At 41.8% G+C, this 15,429-nt stretch overlaps 1 protein-coding gene across 2 annotated transcripts in view; it reads right to left on the minus strand.

Annotated features, from left to right (window-relative positions):
• The window catches only part of C2H10orf67 (chromosome 2 C10orf67 homolog), a 134,611-nt gene extending 120,677 nt beyond the window's left edge, over positions 1-13,934 (minus strand). Inside the window, exons 1-2 of one of the 2 annotated variants that reach the window (XM_069960539.1) lie at positions 13,875-13,934; positions 3,364-3,489 (exon numbers count right to left, since the gene is read on the minus strand). In XM_069960539.1, coding sequence (XP_069816640.1) covers positions 3,364-3,479 — 116 coding nt within the window. In that variant the 5' untranslated portion in view covers positions 3,480-3,489; positions 13,875-13,934. Of the gene's footprint in view, positions 1-3,363; positions 3,490-3,580; positions 3,651-13,874 lie in introns of those variants that run through there. The other variant, XM_069960538.1, reaches the window with a different exon arrangement.
• Between the last annotated feature and the right edge of the window lie 1,495 nt (positions 13,935-15,429).

Raw genomic sequence — 15,429 nt, forward strand, 5'->3', positions numbered from 1 at the left:
AGTATTTATTGATATAATTCCTATTTTTCAAGTTTTTTGTAAGATTTTTTTGGGGGAGGGGGGGATTTCTATGTAAATTCTAGCCACATTCCAGGTTTTAGTTTGGAATGAATAAATTTTCTTAACTTTTTTTTTTAGTGATTGTTGTTGTTCTTCTTAACCCTCTTTGTCTAGTGGCGGAGCTGCTCCTGCTATAGGGCATAGTGCCGCCTGCTTACTCAGTGCGTCTATAAGGAACAAAACAACTGGCAATAGATTCAGCTTATAGGAAGCTTTCAGGGTAACATGCTGAACTCTACATTCTGGGAATATAATATAAGATATGAAGCTCCAGAAGGCTGCTTAGCTTTAGCTTAAGGCTGGGTTCAAACTGCGTTTTTGCAATCCGTTTTTTTTATTTATTTTTTTTCAAAAACGGATGCATTTGTGTGCATCCGTTTTTCCATTGACTTCCATTATAAAAAAAAAAAAGGATCAAAACGGATCCGTTTTTTTTTTTGACGGACACAAAAACGTTGCTGACACTATTTTTTTGTCCGTTAAAAAAAAAAATGGATCCGTTAAACGTATGCTAAAAACGCAGTGTGAACCCAGCCTAAGGGCCCTATTCCACCGGACGATTATCGTTTGCATAATCATTAACGATCTCAAACGACCGCTATTGCGAAAGACCTGAAAACGTTCACTCATTTCCATGGAACGATAATCGTTACTTATGATCGTAATTGCGATAGTTTTTTCTTCGCTATTGCGTTCGTATCTATTGCGAACGACCGAACGATGTCTTATTCAATGCGAACAATTTGCGAACGAGCAACGATAAAAATAGGTCCAGGTCTAATAAAGCGATCAACGATTTCTCGTTCGGTCGTTAATCGTTAACTGCATTTCAACCAAACGATTATCGTTTAGATTCGAACGATTTAACGATAATCTGAAGGATAATCGTCCGGTGGAATAGGGCCCTAACAGGTTTTCTGCACTATAAGGCCTCGTCCATGCACCAGTGTCTACAATGGCTGATACTCCCAGGTCCCCTCGCAATTGGACCATGCACCCCGACTTTTTTTATGGGTCTGTATTCTTTGCACATAGGCAATTTTGGATATAAACATGTAGTGTGTGGATGAGGCCTTACGATGATATACAGTGTACAGGATACACAAGGGACGGTTTACCTGTTATTTGTGTACATTTCATAAGGTGTTTTGTTATCTTGTTCTTTCTGCCAAGGCTAGGTTCACTCCTCCATTGTGTTATTTTTTTGCATTGTTCTGTTCCATCATAACAAGTAAGGCTGGGTTCACACTGCCTTTTTGCAATCCGTTTTTTGAAAAAAAAAAAAAAAAAAAAAAAACGGATGAAAAACAGATTGCAAAAACGGATGCATTTGTGTGCATCCGTTTTTCCACTGACTTCCATTATAAAAAAAACGGATGCTGACACTATTTTTTTTGTCCGTTAAAAAATACAGATCCGTTAAACATATGCTAAAAACGCAGTGTGAATCCAGCCTAACATGACTGCGGTGCAGATAGGACTTGGTGAGTTTGATTATGGGTTATATGTCCATCATGGCTTCTGATATTGCACGCTGCATTGTTTTGTTCAGCACTTTGATGGAACCTTCTAATGTGAACAAAGCCTAAGGGTCCTATTACATAGGACGATTATCATGCGGAAAATCGTTATATTGTTCAAATTTAAACGATAATCGTTCTGTGTAATTGCAGCAACGATCAAAAACTCGTTCACATGCCGTTGATCGTTGACTTAGATCTGACCCTAAAATCAACGTTAATTGGTCAGTGTAATTGCACATCGTTCCTTCTTTTGCTGGGATCAGATGGAGTAAATGTTTGTAGTAATGATGGTAACTGATGCTGCGTTTGCACAAAGCGATAATTCGCCAAATCGATCGTTTAACGATTTTGAAGCAACAATTTGGTTTTTATAACGATCAGCGTTTAGACGAATAAATCATTAGAAAAAATGTTAGAAAATTCATAAGAAAAATTGTTATTGCAATCGTTTTTAAGATCCCTTAAGCCCATCTTTTACATAGGGTGAATCTTTGAAAGACTGTTTACACGAAGCGATCTGCGAATTTTTGACGAATGACGATTTGATAACATGTTGAAAGATCAAAATAAACGATTTCTCGCTCGTCGATTGATCGCTTGCTGTGTTTACACGGAACGATTATTGGGGAAATTCGAGGGATAATCGTTCTGTGTAAACGCAGCATTAGGGTCCATTTACACAGAAAGATTATCTGACAGATTATCTGCCAAAGATTTGAAGCCAAAGTCAGAAACAGACTGTAAACAGAGAACAGGTCATAAAGGAAAGCCTAAGATTTCTCCTCTTTTCAAACCCATTTCTGGCTTTGGCTTGAAATCTTTGGCAGATAATCTGTCAGATAATCTTTCTGTGTAAAAGGACCCTTACGACTATCGTTCTGTGTAATATGGTGAATGATTTTAGGCTAATGATAAACAATCTCGTTTGCGATCGTTAATCGTTAAATATGTTTAATTTGTAATTTGTGTAATGGGACCAGGTTCACAGATCTTATTTGGTCAGTATTTTTATACAAAACAAGGAGTGTTTTCAAAATAAAGAAAAAGTTGCACATCTTTAGTTCTTCAAGTTTTTGCTGAAAATACTGACCAAAATATTATAAATATAAATAAATAAATATTATAAACATGGGAGTCCAGCCTTAAAGGGGTATTCCGCTCAAAGTTTACTTTTTATAAGTTGCTGTCTTTGTGAGAACATAACATAATTACCTTTCTGTGCTCCCCCGTTGTCGTCCTTCATCATCTTTGGGTCCCTGACTCAGTGATCCCACCTCCACTTCTGAGACGGACTTGTCTGACAATGACAGTCTGCTCAGCCAATCACTGACCGGAGCAGGACAGTGCTGCGGCCAGTGATTGGCTGAGCTGTGACTGATGAGTCCGTCAGAAGTGCAGGTGGGATCACTGAGCTGGGGACCCGAAGATGACGTAGAAGGACACTGGGGGAGTGCAGGAAGAATAGGCTGTTTTTCACCAAGTTTTCACCTAGGGCAGCAACATATTTAAGGGGTTATCAAGCGCTACAAAAACATGGCCACTTTTCCCCTCTCTTGTCTCCAGTTCAGGTGTGGTTTGCAATTAAGCTCCATTTACTTCAATGGAACTGAGTTTGAAACCCCACCCAATCTGGAGACAAGAGAGGGGGAAAGTGGGGAAATGTTTTTGTAGCACTGGATAACCCCTTTAAAAATCAGTTTTGAGCAGAATACCCCTTTAAAGGTCTTCTACAAGGTTCTATCAGGTTCAAAATAGAAAAAAAACTGCAGTGCATACTCACCTTTCTAGTACTCTTTTTTTTTTTTTTTTGCATCCAACCTTATACTTGTAGTTGTCCAGACACAGCAGTGACATTTCATCCATAGCATTGTCACCTCTATAGCCTGTGTCCACCATGGTTCACCACCTGCCGATATAAGTGTATAATATAAGTGCATTGTACAGCTTATTGTTTCCATTTTTAGCCTTTTTTTAAATCCTGAAAAATTCTTAGTTACCCAAAGATAGTGTAAATTTTGACATCATAGGGGAGACTTATCAAACATGGTGTAAAGTGAAACTGGCTCAGTTGCCCCTAGTAACCAATCAGAGTCCACTTTTCTTTCCTCACAGACTCTGAAAAATGAAAGGTGAAATCTGATTGGTTGCTAGGGGCAACTGAGCCAGTTTCACTTTACACCTGTTTGAAACATCTCCCCCATTATTCTTGTTGCACCAGATAAATAACCATTGCAGGCATTTTTTTTTATTTTTTGATCCAACATAACCGATGGCGACTGGTGATGCCAAATAACTGGACGTGTGTGAACTCTGCCTTACGTAGTCAAAGCATATATATATAATATCTGAAGGGGCTGGGCGCTCTTGTTTACTTATGCTTATCTTTCAACAAGGGAAGGAGCTACACTGAGCTGTATATGTATCCTATTGATATAGAGCAGCATATGTCAACACACAGCTCCCCACCAGCACATACGCAATGCTGAAACTTTACTAAAAGTATGTTAGGAATTTGCAGTAAGGTCAAGTTCACACGGCAGAATTCCGTATCAGTGTCTGCAAGCCAAAACTAGGAGTGGGACCCACGGAGAGAAGATGTACGCTGGAAACATGCGCACGCACTCCCTAGTTTTGGCTTATATATATAGATGAATAGTTATGTCACATTTATATAAAAGGAGACCACTAATTTATATTGGCCATACTGTTTCTTTTATTATCCAGGATTAGAAAAAATCAGCTACTTTTGTCCAAAAACAGTGCCACCCCTGTCCTCAGGTTGTGTGTGGTATTACAGCTCGACTCCATTCACTTTAATGGAACTGAGCTGCAACACAGACTAGAGGACAAGAGTGGTGCTGTTTCTGAAAGAATGGCTTCTTTCTTCCAGAGACAGCACCACTCTTATCTCCAGTTCAGGTGTGGTTTGCAATTAAGCTCCATTCACTTCAATGGAACTGAGTTCAAACTCTGCACCCAAACTGGAGACAAGAGTGGTGCTGTCTCTGGAAGAAAGTAGCCATGTTTTTGTAGCGCTGGATAACCCCTTTAACGCCTTTAGGCTATGTTCACACTACGTAAAAGGCAACAATGGCTGTACTTTTGCAGAGTGGAACACTGCCTTTGCTTCAATGGGATCCCAGCCAGAGCGTATACACATTGCTGGGATCATGTCAGTTTTCTGCGGCCGCAATTCAATGAATTGCGGCCGTAGGAAACCTTGTCGGTTCACACAGTGAAGCGAGCGGCTCCAGCCGCTTGCTTCACTGTGTGCTATGGGAAGCTCTGATGCGGGCGCGCGCTGATGCGCCCACATCAGAGCTCTGCGGACGGAAAGATCATCCGGCCGGTACATAAGTACCGGCCGGGATGATCCGGGCGGAGACCGGCCGGGTCACGGAACGGCCGGTCTCTATATGACGTGTGAACATAGCCTTAAAGTGTTTTTCTGCCCGTTTGTTGGGTGGTATTGTAAAACTGGTCACCTGATGTCCCCGTCCAAGGCAGCGATCACTGTAATCCATGCAGGAGTCTGGCCCTGAATATACATGTCGTACCGTCATATAAGTTTATGGAATTGTACTATGTGCATCACTATATTACTTTGTATTACACTGGGCCAGCAAACCCTCTGTAATGTGGCATACATATTCTCATAGACAACCATAGATACTGTAGTATTAGGCTATGTTGACACAACATACTATTTTTTAAAAGAATGGCTGTTGTTTCCACACAATGCATTGAACAGTGGCCGTTGTTGCATTGACTTCAATACATTTCATTGCAGTGTGAAAAGAACAACCGTTGTTTTAATGGAAAACAAGGGCCGTTCTTTTCAAAAATAGTACATTGGGGGAGATTTATCAAACATGGCGTAAAGTGAAACTGGCTCAGTTGCCCCTAGCAACCAATCAGATTCCACCTTTCATTCCTCACAGACTCTTTGGAAAATGAAAGGTGGAATCTGATTGGTTGCTAGGGGCCACTGAGCCAGTTTCACTTTACACCATGTTTGATAAATCTCCCCCATTTTGTGAATATATCCTTACGCAATACAACCAGAAGCTTGCGGCCTTCCTCCATAGAGATCCCTGTGTGTGAGACTTCATCATTCACAACAGTCCAGTTACATAAGCGGCTACAATCTGAATATGATCAGCTTTAGTGTCTGGTATAATCAGCATGTGGCGGATTAGCCTCCCGTACAGTCTGCATTAGCACGTTACGTATGACAAATCGGCGTGAGGCATACATAATAGAACCCGGAGGTGTTTCACATGAGAAGGTATTACATGATGAGCACCAAATGCTTTTCATACCTAGAGAATTCTTTTATATGGAGCTCATAGTACATGAGATAGGTTGTACAGGGTGAGTACGGTGCAGTATTGTATCTACTGTACATGTTTATCCAACAAGGACCCTACAGTAACACCGTAAGTACCTGATCTGTGCCGCACTATCCACAGGATCCATCATACCTATGAGGTGTACTGACCAATCAGAAAAATAACAAAGAAAATTAGTGTTTCTATGTCCCTATTATACAAGTTTCTTCTAGACCATATTACATAGCTATTGTTAATTTTTGGCACTATTCACATTGGTGTAAAAAAACAAAAAAAAATCACTTTAAAACCACAGCTTGTGCTACTTTCTAGGATTTTTTAAACCGTCAAAGCTATACAGTCAGCTGACAAATGAGCACTAACTTGTTTGTTGGTTGTTTGCCGGGCCTATAACACAAATGCCATGTTGGCCTTATTTACGTGAACCTCTCAAGGGGTTTTAGGTGGCTAAACTAATTGCAAGGCCGTACAGGGCTTCTGAAGCGCTGAGATAGCTGTCTTTTTATTATTATGGAAATGAGCTCCAAAAGACCAGGGGATTCTCCCTGGCCACACAAGCTCAACTATGTAAATCCTAGCGCTTTCCTGGAACGCCCCTGTGCTTACTTCTATTATCTTCCAGCTACTTGATTGACATCCACTAGGCTTTACTTTTAACTACGTCTCCTGAGATGAAATCCTGAGTGCTCTGCCATCCATGCATGCACAGTTCTCTGGGCCCATAATGCTTCTCTGAGCAGTCATAAGCCCAAACGCAGACCAGTCATTCAGACTGCTGGCAGAAGCTGAACTCTTAGTGGTGAGGTTAAAAGAAAAGGCTAGTGGAAGTCAATCAAAAAGGTGTTGCAGGCAAGTCGTGAGATGTTTATAGCTGGGCTTTTACATCTAAAGGGAACACCCCCTGAGCTTTAGGAGCTCATTTCCATATTAATAAAAAGACTACCTCAGCACTGGAGGACTTGATGTAAAAGCAAGGTATTTGTGAAATAAAAGTGAGAAACCCTATACAACCTTAGCCTAACCACCTAAAACTAAGCAATTTCTCAAACAGCCTGAGTCGCAGTGGAACAAATCTAATCTAGTCCAAGATAGACAATATCAGTGAATCTGGGCCTTGGTGTTTTTTTTCAGAATTTTGAGAAAAAAACATGATCCCATGATGTGAATGTATCCTATATCTGAGGTGCCTTCCCACCTCTAGACCACGTTCACACTACGTGAGACACCGGCCGTTTTGTGACCACATGTCACAGTACGACCGGTGTCAGTAAAGTTTATCCCGGTCGGTACTGCAGTACCGGCCAGAAAAACTTCATTTCTATTGAATTGGGATGCGGGAGCATCCGTGTGCACCCACATCCCAATTCACCATTGCACGCAATGGAAAGTGCGGCCTCTCCATTGTGAGCACTGTCATGGTTGTGCGGCCACTATTCAATGAATAGCGGCTGCACAAAACTGACATGTCAGTTTTCTTTGTGGCTGCTAGGGATCCCAGCCGGAGTGTATACTATGTGTACTGCTGTGATTAATAGTAAATTTACATTGTGTGAACGTGGCCTTATAGGATATGCCATCACTGTATGATCAGTGGGGGTCTGATCTCTTAGACTGAGAATGAACACTGGAGCAAGTCTCTTGAAATTGTCTTCTGTTCTACTCTTTTATCCTTGTACTTGTTCAGCTTCTTTTCTTTTGCGCTTTACAATACACCACATACTTTCCGGAATGAAAATTGCTTTCCCTACTTTTTTTATGTAGTAATACAGAAGTCCCATTCATCAAGTCCTCTCCTCTAAATGTACCTTCTAAATCTCGAAATTGCACCCAGCAGAGTACAGTCACAATGCAGGTGGGATTTATAGAGGCTGTCAAGAGTTTTCTTTACCATGTTTGTCATCCCCAGGAAAGTGTGAGTGTCGGATTTATATTCCCCTCTAAAAGGAACACAACAGCTATTCTTTTATCGGAATGCAGCTTTTACAATACACTAAACCCAAGCGGAAGTTTCTTGTGGGGGAAGTAAATGTATTAGTCACGTTTATGAAATGATAGCATGAAAGTACGCAGAGCAGGATTGCAGAAAAACCTCATGTACTTAGTGCAATTTTTTTTTTTTTTTTTGCATAAAACGGTTTCTTCAGAACTGTCCTGCCATTCTCCTTCCTGTATTTAAAGTGAACCCGTCAGGTGACAACTCCCTACAGAGGCCTGCTGTTTAAAATTTTTTTTTTTCAATTTAAAGGGGTACTCCGGCGAAAATCTTTTTCTTTTAAACAAACTGGTTTCAGAAATTTATATAGATTTGTAATTTGTTTCTATTTAAAAATCTCAAGTCTTTAAGTACTTATCAGTTGCTGTATGTCCTGCAGGAAGTGGTGTAATCTTTCCAGTCTGACTCAGTACTCTCTGCTGCCACCTCTGTCCATGTCAGGAACTGTCCAGAGCAGGAGAGGTTTTTTATAGGGATTTGCTACTTCTCTGGACAGTTCCTGACATGGACAGAGGTGGCAGCAGAGAGCACTGTGTCAGACTGGAAAGAAAACACATGATTTTCTTTAATGACTTTAATGACTTGGCAAGTGTCTAGGAGGTGGTTTCCTCTGGTTAGGTATACAGAGCTTCATCAACACCCTACATATCCATATATAGTTAGTCTTATTCCCCTAGAGGCACTTAAAGCGACTCTGTACCCACAATCTGACCGCCCCAAACCACTTGTACCGTCAGATAGCTGCTTTTAATCCAAGATCTGTCCTGGGGTCCGTTTGGCAGGTGATGCAGTTATTGTCCTAAAAAACAACTTTTAAACTTGCAGCCCTGTGCCAAACGGCCTTGGCCTAGATTGTGTATGCATTAGGCTGGCACACCCTCTGTCCCTCCTCCCCACCCTCTTCATCATTAGGAATGTTCCAGGCAGATTGTCTCCTGTTCCTCACCTGTGTCAGCACGGCACATGGGCTGGACAGTTAAGGACCTGTGCAATGTTCAGACCGGACTAAATGTTCCTGTGGCATTCCTATTGATGAAGAGGGTGGGGAGGAGGGACGGAGGGGTGGTGCAAAGTTAGGGCACAGATACTCCCGTTGGACACAGGGTTGCAAGTTTAAAAGTTGTTTTAGGACAATAACTGCATCACCTGCCGAACGGACCCCAGGACAGATCTTGGATTAAAAGCAGCTATCTGACGGTACAAGTAGTTTGGGGGGGGGGGGGGGGGTCAGATTGTGGGTACAGAGTCGCTTTAAAGTGGCCATGTTACGGTGGCCAGATCCCCATATCCAAGCTTTAGGTTATCATATGAGGAAGGCTTGATGCCGAAACGTCCCGTCATATGTATTTTGATGAATTTTCTACCCTTGACAGAGACGTGCCGCCTAAAGAAACTATAGGTTGTCATATGGCTGAGAGACATCTTGTCACACTGCTAAACATTGCTTAAACTACATGCACTATAGTATACCGAGCATGCAAGAGTTGAAACTGCTTTGTATTTGCCACATTCAGTGGTCACATGTTAAGGATATAAGGAGTTTGGTCACATTGCCATCCCAAATGGAACTTCAACTTAGGTCTGCTTAGAGGGAGGGGTCTCCCAGGTTAAAATTCTTTCTGGGATAGAACTAGTCCCTGCAAACCTAATTTCACCCCACCCCCCAGAGGGCTGGAACTTTCTAATTTGCCCTGGCTTAACCCAGTAATTGAGAACTTCTATCTGAGTCTCCTCTTGTTTGCTAAGCCCTGTACAAAGCCTAAGGCCTAGTCAGTTTCTGTAAAAAGTGCCTCAACATTCTGCCTTTACTTAAAGGGGTTCTGATAACAAAAAAAAAATCAATCAAACATAGTTTTTACATTTACCATCCCTCCGGAGTCTGTCTCCGTTTGAATTTCCTGCTGTTTGCAGGTCCCTGAAGCTCCAGTTGGTGGCTTCATTTTTTCTTTACTTCCTGGTTTGGGGTTTTCCGTGATGCACTTTGTCTCCTGTGATGTCTAACTGACTCTGTAAAACTGTTAGATGGCTTACAGCTTGTTCAGCCAATCAGAGCTGAGCAACCTGTGTCATCTGACAGAGGGAGGCTGGCCTAACAGGCTTAGACCCGCCTTCCTCTTGATGATGTCATTGCCACAAAATGGCTTCCACAGAGCAGCCTGGGGTCAACAGTCATTATGTAGGAATGAGTTTACTTCACTTCCTGGTGGGGGGTTGAGGGGGGAAAAGACAGGGAAGGGGGGCGGATACGTGATTGAAGCACAGAGTTATATAACTGTGTATTGTGTTTCAAATACTGGGAAAAAGCTTTTCGCTGGAGTACCCCTTTAAGACAGATTGGGGTTTATACCCGGTGTTCATGGCATTGTGTGCCATATAGGAGGTTTCACCCAAGACTGCTTTCAGTCCAAGATGAGAACCCTTTATAGGCTGAAGCTATAGAGCCTATAGAGTGCAAAAAGTTTTCCTGCATTCACCCCTCCATGTGTCATAAAGCAACTTAAAGAGGTTAACCAGAATTTACTTACCTGTAAAAACAGCGCCACTCCTGCCCTCAGGTTGTGTGTGGTATTAAAATTAAAGGGGGATTCTGGTTAACAAAGATTCAAACTTGTTCTATCTCCTTCTATAATCTAAGCTTGTGTGCAATAGGTTTCTATTACATAAATTGGTCCATTTGTCTGCAGCACATCCTGACTCACACCATGAAGCTGTTGTGAATCCCCACTGCCTGGTCCACTCTGTCTCCACTCCTCTCTCTCCCTAGTAAGACAGAGGTCACATGATCTCTGTCTCTTCTGTTGCCAGGCAAGCTGTATCACCTCATGTGTAACCTCGCCCACCACTGACATCACACAGTGATCAACTGACCAAGGGGCGGGGAAACAACAGCCTCTCCTGAGCAGTATTGGGGAAAGGAGACTCTGTTGTTTTATGTCTCTCTATAATCTATTTATGTTGATGATAGATAGATAGATAGATAGATAGAGAGAGAGAGATAGAGAGAGAGAGAGAGATAGAGAGAGAGATAGAGAGATAGATAAAATAGGAAATCGGAGCAGCACTTCAAATTTCAAGAGAACAACAGGTGCCAGCGGATCCTGGTCGGGACCAAAGACCGATGTATATAATGGAGGAAAATCCACAGCACTCCTTGGTAAATTTCAAAAAAATGTGCGGTTTATTCAAAGGACTTGTGCAGCATACAAACGCGTTGCGTTTGTATGCTGCACAAGTCCTTTGAATAAACCGCACATTTTTTTGAAATTTACCAAGGAGTGCTGTGGATTTTCCTCCGATAGATAGATAGATAGATAGATAGATAGATAGATAGATAGATAGATATTGTGTTTACTGTGTAAAGCAGAAGCAGATGGAGCTGGGATACCACAAGACAGAGGCAGGTACCCAGCTGTTTGCTCGGGTACAATGCATGCTGGGAAATTAATCTGGGGCTAGGAGCAACATAGACAAATGGGAAAGGTGTCACCCAATTGGTGGGGATTGGTGAGTGCACCTATATGCTGTCTGTGCATTTTATTTTTTTATGGGTTCCCCAAATCTGTGGGTCTCCTCTAAAACAGATCCTAGCCTAACATGGACATATAGCAAGATCTCTACTAACAGCACTAAACTGCCTACACTACCTCCAGTAACACCAAAGTGCTGCAGTATGTGCTGCCGAAAGTGGTGTTTTCTTTCCAGTCTGAAACAGTGCTCTCTGCTGCCACCTCTGTCTATGTCAGGGACTGTCCAGAGCAGCAGCAAATCGCCATAGAAAACTTCTCCTGCTCTGGACAGTTCCTGACATGGACATGGAGGTGGCAGCAGAGAGCACTGTGTCAGACTGGAAAGAATACACCACTTCCTGCAGGCCATACATCAGCTGATAAGTACTGGAAAGCATGAGATTTTTAAATAAAAGTAAATTACAAATCTGTATAACTTGCTGATACCAGTTGATTTGAAAAAGATTTTTTTTTTTTCTGGAGTACCTCTCTAAAAAGATAAAGTTGTCTGCCGGACCATGTAACTTATACTTCCTATATTAGGATGACTAGTAATAAACATATATATCAAACTGTGATTCATACCAAGGGGAATATTCCAGCCTTATGTCATGAGCGCAGTCTGACCTTGTAGATCTATGACTGGATCATCATCTATTCATTGTGCAACAAGGATCCAGAAGAAAACACATTGCGGCATGATGAAGGCATCTCTGTAATGTGTGCCCGGGCCAATGTCCGGCTTCTACATTCTCCTTCTTATGTCTGTACAATTCCACCATCTCCAGGAATGACACATGACGTACACTGTGTGCTGAGTGCAGTCTGTCCTGTACTAGTACACCTGCGCATGAGAAGCCAAATCATGCAGCTATAGGTAAGACTAGGGAATGTCCTATTATTCTATCTCCAGGATCAGCTATAGCATTCATCTCCATCCAAGTCCATTACTCTCCCTGTGCTGAAATGCTATGCCGGGGGCCCCTATGGGGTCCTGCCTTGGGTTCAGCATACCTCGTTCACTTACTATATTCATCCCTATGGATTTCCGTGTTCTGCAGTAACCGAATATCTGGGTGGAACCTATAGCTCTGTTTTTCTTGAATTCCAGGTTTATGAATAGGATATCAGGACCACCAAACAGGTGGAACGACTTAAACGACATCTTATAATATTTTTGTTCTTCAAAGAAGGCCACCTGTGCATCATACAGGTGCAAGAAAAAGTATGTGAACCCTTCAGAGTCACCTGGTTTTCTGCAAGGATCACTAATAAAATACTGTATAAATGCAAAACTGAGAGTGCCCCTGTGTAGGACCTCAAAGAAGTTGTACAGATTGAAAATTGCTTCTATTTAAAAGCCTCAAGTGTTTCACTTATCAGCTGCTGTATGTCCTGCAGGAAGTGGCGTATTCTTTCCAGTCTGACACAGTGTTCTTTGCTGCCACCTCTCTCCAAGGAAGGTGATGTTTTCTATGGGGATTTGCTGCTGCTCTGGACAGTTCCTGACATGGACAGAGGTGGCAGCAGAGAGCTCTGTGTCAGACTGGAAAGAATACACCACTTCCTACAGGACATACAGCAGCTGATAAGTACTGGAAGACTGAAGATTTACATGGAGCGATAATCTGCAGAGTCAGGCCGATATAGCAGATTGTCGCTCTGTGTAATAAAGACAACTACCAGTCGATCATCAACTGATCGTGTATTTTGGTCCGGACCTAAAATCATTGCACGCATTGCTATGTGTAAAAGTGATGCGCGGCCGACGGCTGCTGAATCTGTACAGAAAATAATAAACAGTATACATTACCTCTCCACGCTCCCTGGTGTCTTCCTGGCTTCTCAATGCTCCCTGTAGCCACCAGTACAACGTCAGAGCCGGTCTCTGAAGTGACAGGCTGCTCAGCCAATCACTGGCAACGGTGGACCCATCCCGGCCAGTGATTAGCTGAGCAGCCTGTCACTTCAGAGACATTGTATTGGTGGCTGCAGGGAGCATGGAGAAGCCAGGAAAACACCAGGGAGCGTGAAGAGGTAATGTATGCAGTTTTTTACTTTACAAGCTTTTATACAAGCTATCACAGCCATTTCGCGTGCATGTGCGCTTCCTCTGACGAAGCGCTCATGCGTGCGAAACAGCTGTGATAACTTTTGCTAATTAGTGGTTGGCGTCTGAGCCCGCTACAGATGAACCTGCTGGAATTTTAACGTTTATATGAAATAAAGTCTACACAATAGTACGGTGAGTGCCCTCCCACTTTTTTCTTTTTCACGGACATATTCATGAACGTTTGTTGTATTTCATGAGGAGCACCCTGTACAGTGTTTTTGGTATATGCAACCTCGTCTTGCAATCCCATGGAAGTTATGCCTGAAGGGTAGTGCCGGTACTGTCTTCTACACAAAGTTTTTACACACAATTGAGTGGTGCACTCACCTGAAAGTTCTCGACAGATATTCCAGGTTCTTGGGATGGTCCTGCTGCAGAGCCATACAGTCGTTGAGGCCCACCGGATGATCCTCTGGTGGACAAGTCAGATGCTGTTGATGCCAGAATGTACGGGTAGCAGTCCATAATCTCAATCTGAAGAAAATGACCCAAAGTGAACAAGTAAATGAACATAAAATTATTAAAGATTTGTATTATGTAACGGCAAAATTCACAGTCCTGCTCTATCACAGTCTGCTCTGTGACATGATCTGCAGGGGGCTGTGCACACAAAGTACCCTAAAGAGATAAAAAATTGCAGGGAGGATAGGTCAAGGTTGTATAAATATAATGTGCAGCTACAAGAAATGTTTGATGGAGGTGATTGCTGCTGAAGTGGCATCTACACAATATTAAATATAGGCATTCACTTACTTTTTCTCCCTGCATATTGGATGTTTACTCATTGTACATAATAAAAGACATAAACACCACAACTTCTTGTATGTAATAGTTTAGTTTTCTTATGTCTATAACTAGGATGGAATAAGACCACATTTTATTAGTTAGCAATGGAAAAATCCAGGTTGTTTCAAACCATTATCATCATTTTCCTCCCTGCACTGTGGATGTTTACTCAATAGACTCAATAAGACATGAACAGTTCAACTCTGTGTTACTAATTTTACTATTAGATCCGGATAGTGATAATTGTGTCCTCTATAACAATCAACCACTTTTTATTAATTGTCAGGGAGCAAATTCAGATCGGAAATCTTCTTTTAAGGACGGAGCCAATTTTCGTTTTTGCGTTTTCGCTTTTTCCTCCTTGTGTTTAAAATGCATATTTTTGCACATTTTTGCATAAAGTACACTGTGAAACCAGAAAAAAATTCAATGTGTGGTGAAATTGAACAAAAAAACGCATTTCTTTTATTTGGGGGGTATTTGTTTTTACACCATTTGCCCTGGGGTAAAACTGACTTGTAATGCATGTTCCTCAAGTCGCTACGATTACAACGATATAAAACATATATAACTTTTCTTTTATCTGATGGCCTGTAAAAAATTCAAACCATTGTTAACAAATATATGTTCCTACAAATCGCTCCATTCCCATGCTTATAGCGCTTTTATCCTTTGGTCTATGAGGCTGTGTCAGGTGTCATGTTTTGCGCCATGATGTTTACTTTGTATCGGTATCTTGATTGCGCATATACGACTTTTTGATCGCTTTTTATAAAATTTTTTCTGGATTTAATGCAACCAAAAATGCCCAATTTTGCACTTTGGGATTTTTTTGCGCTGACGCCGTTTACCGTGCGAAATCAGGAATGTGATTAATTAATAGTTCGGGCGATTACGCACGCGGCGATAGCAAACATGTTTATTTATTTATTTACTTTTATTTATAACATGGGAAAAGGGGGGGGGATTCAAACTTTTATTAGGGGAGGGGGCTTTTTACTAATAACAACACTTTTTTTTTTTTTTTTACACATATACTAGAAGCCCCCCTGAGGTTAGGGTTATTCCCCGTGGGGTTAGGGTTATTCCCCCTGGG

This window comes from Dendropsophus ebraccatus, chromosome 2, assembly GCF_027789765.1.
Source record: "Dendropsophus ebraccatus isolate aDenEbr1 chromosome 2, aDenEbr1.pat, whole genome shotgun sequence".
NCBI classification, from domain to species: Eukaryota; Metazoa; Chordata; class Amphibia; order Anura; family Hylidae; genus Dendropsophus; species Dendropsophus ebraccatus.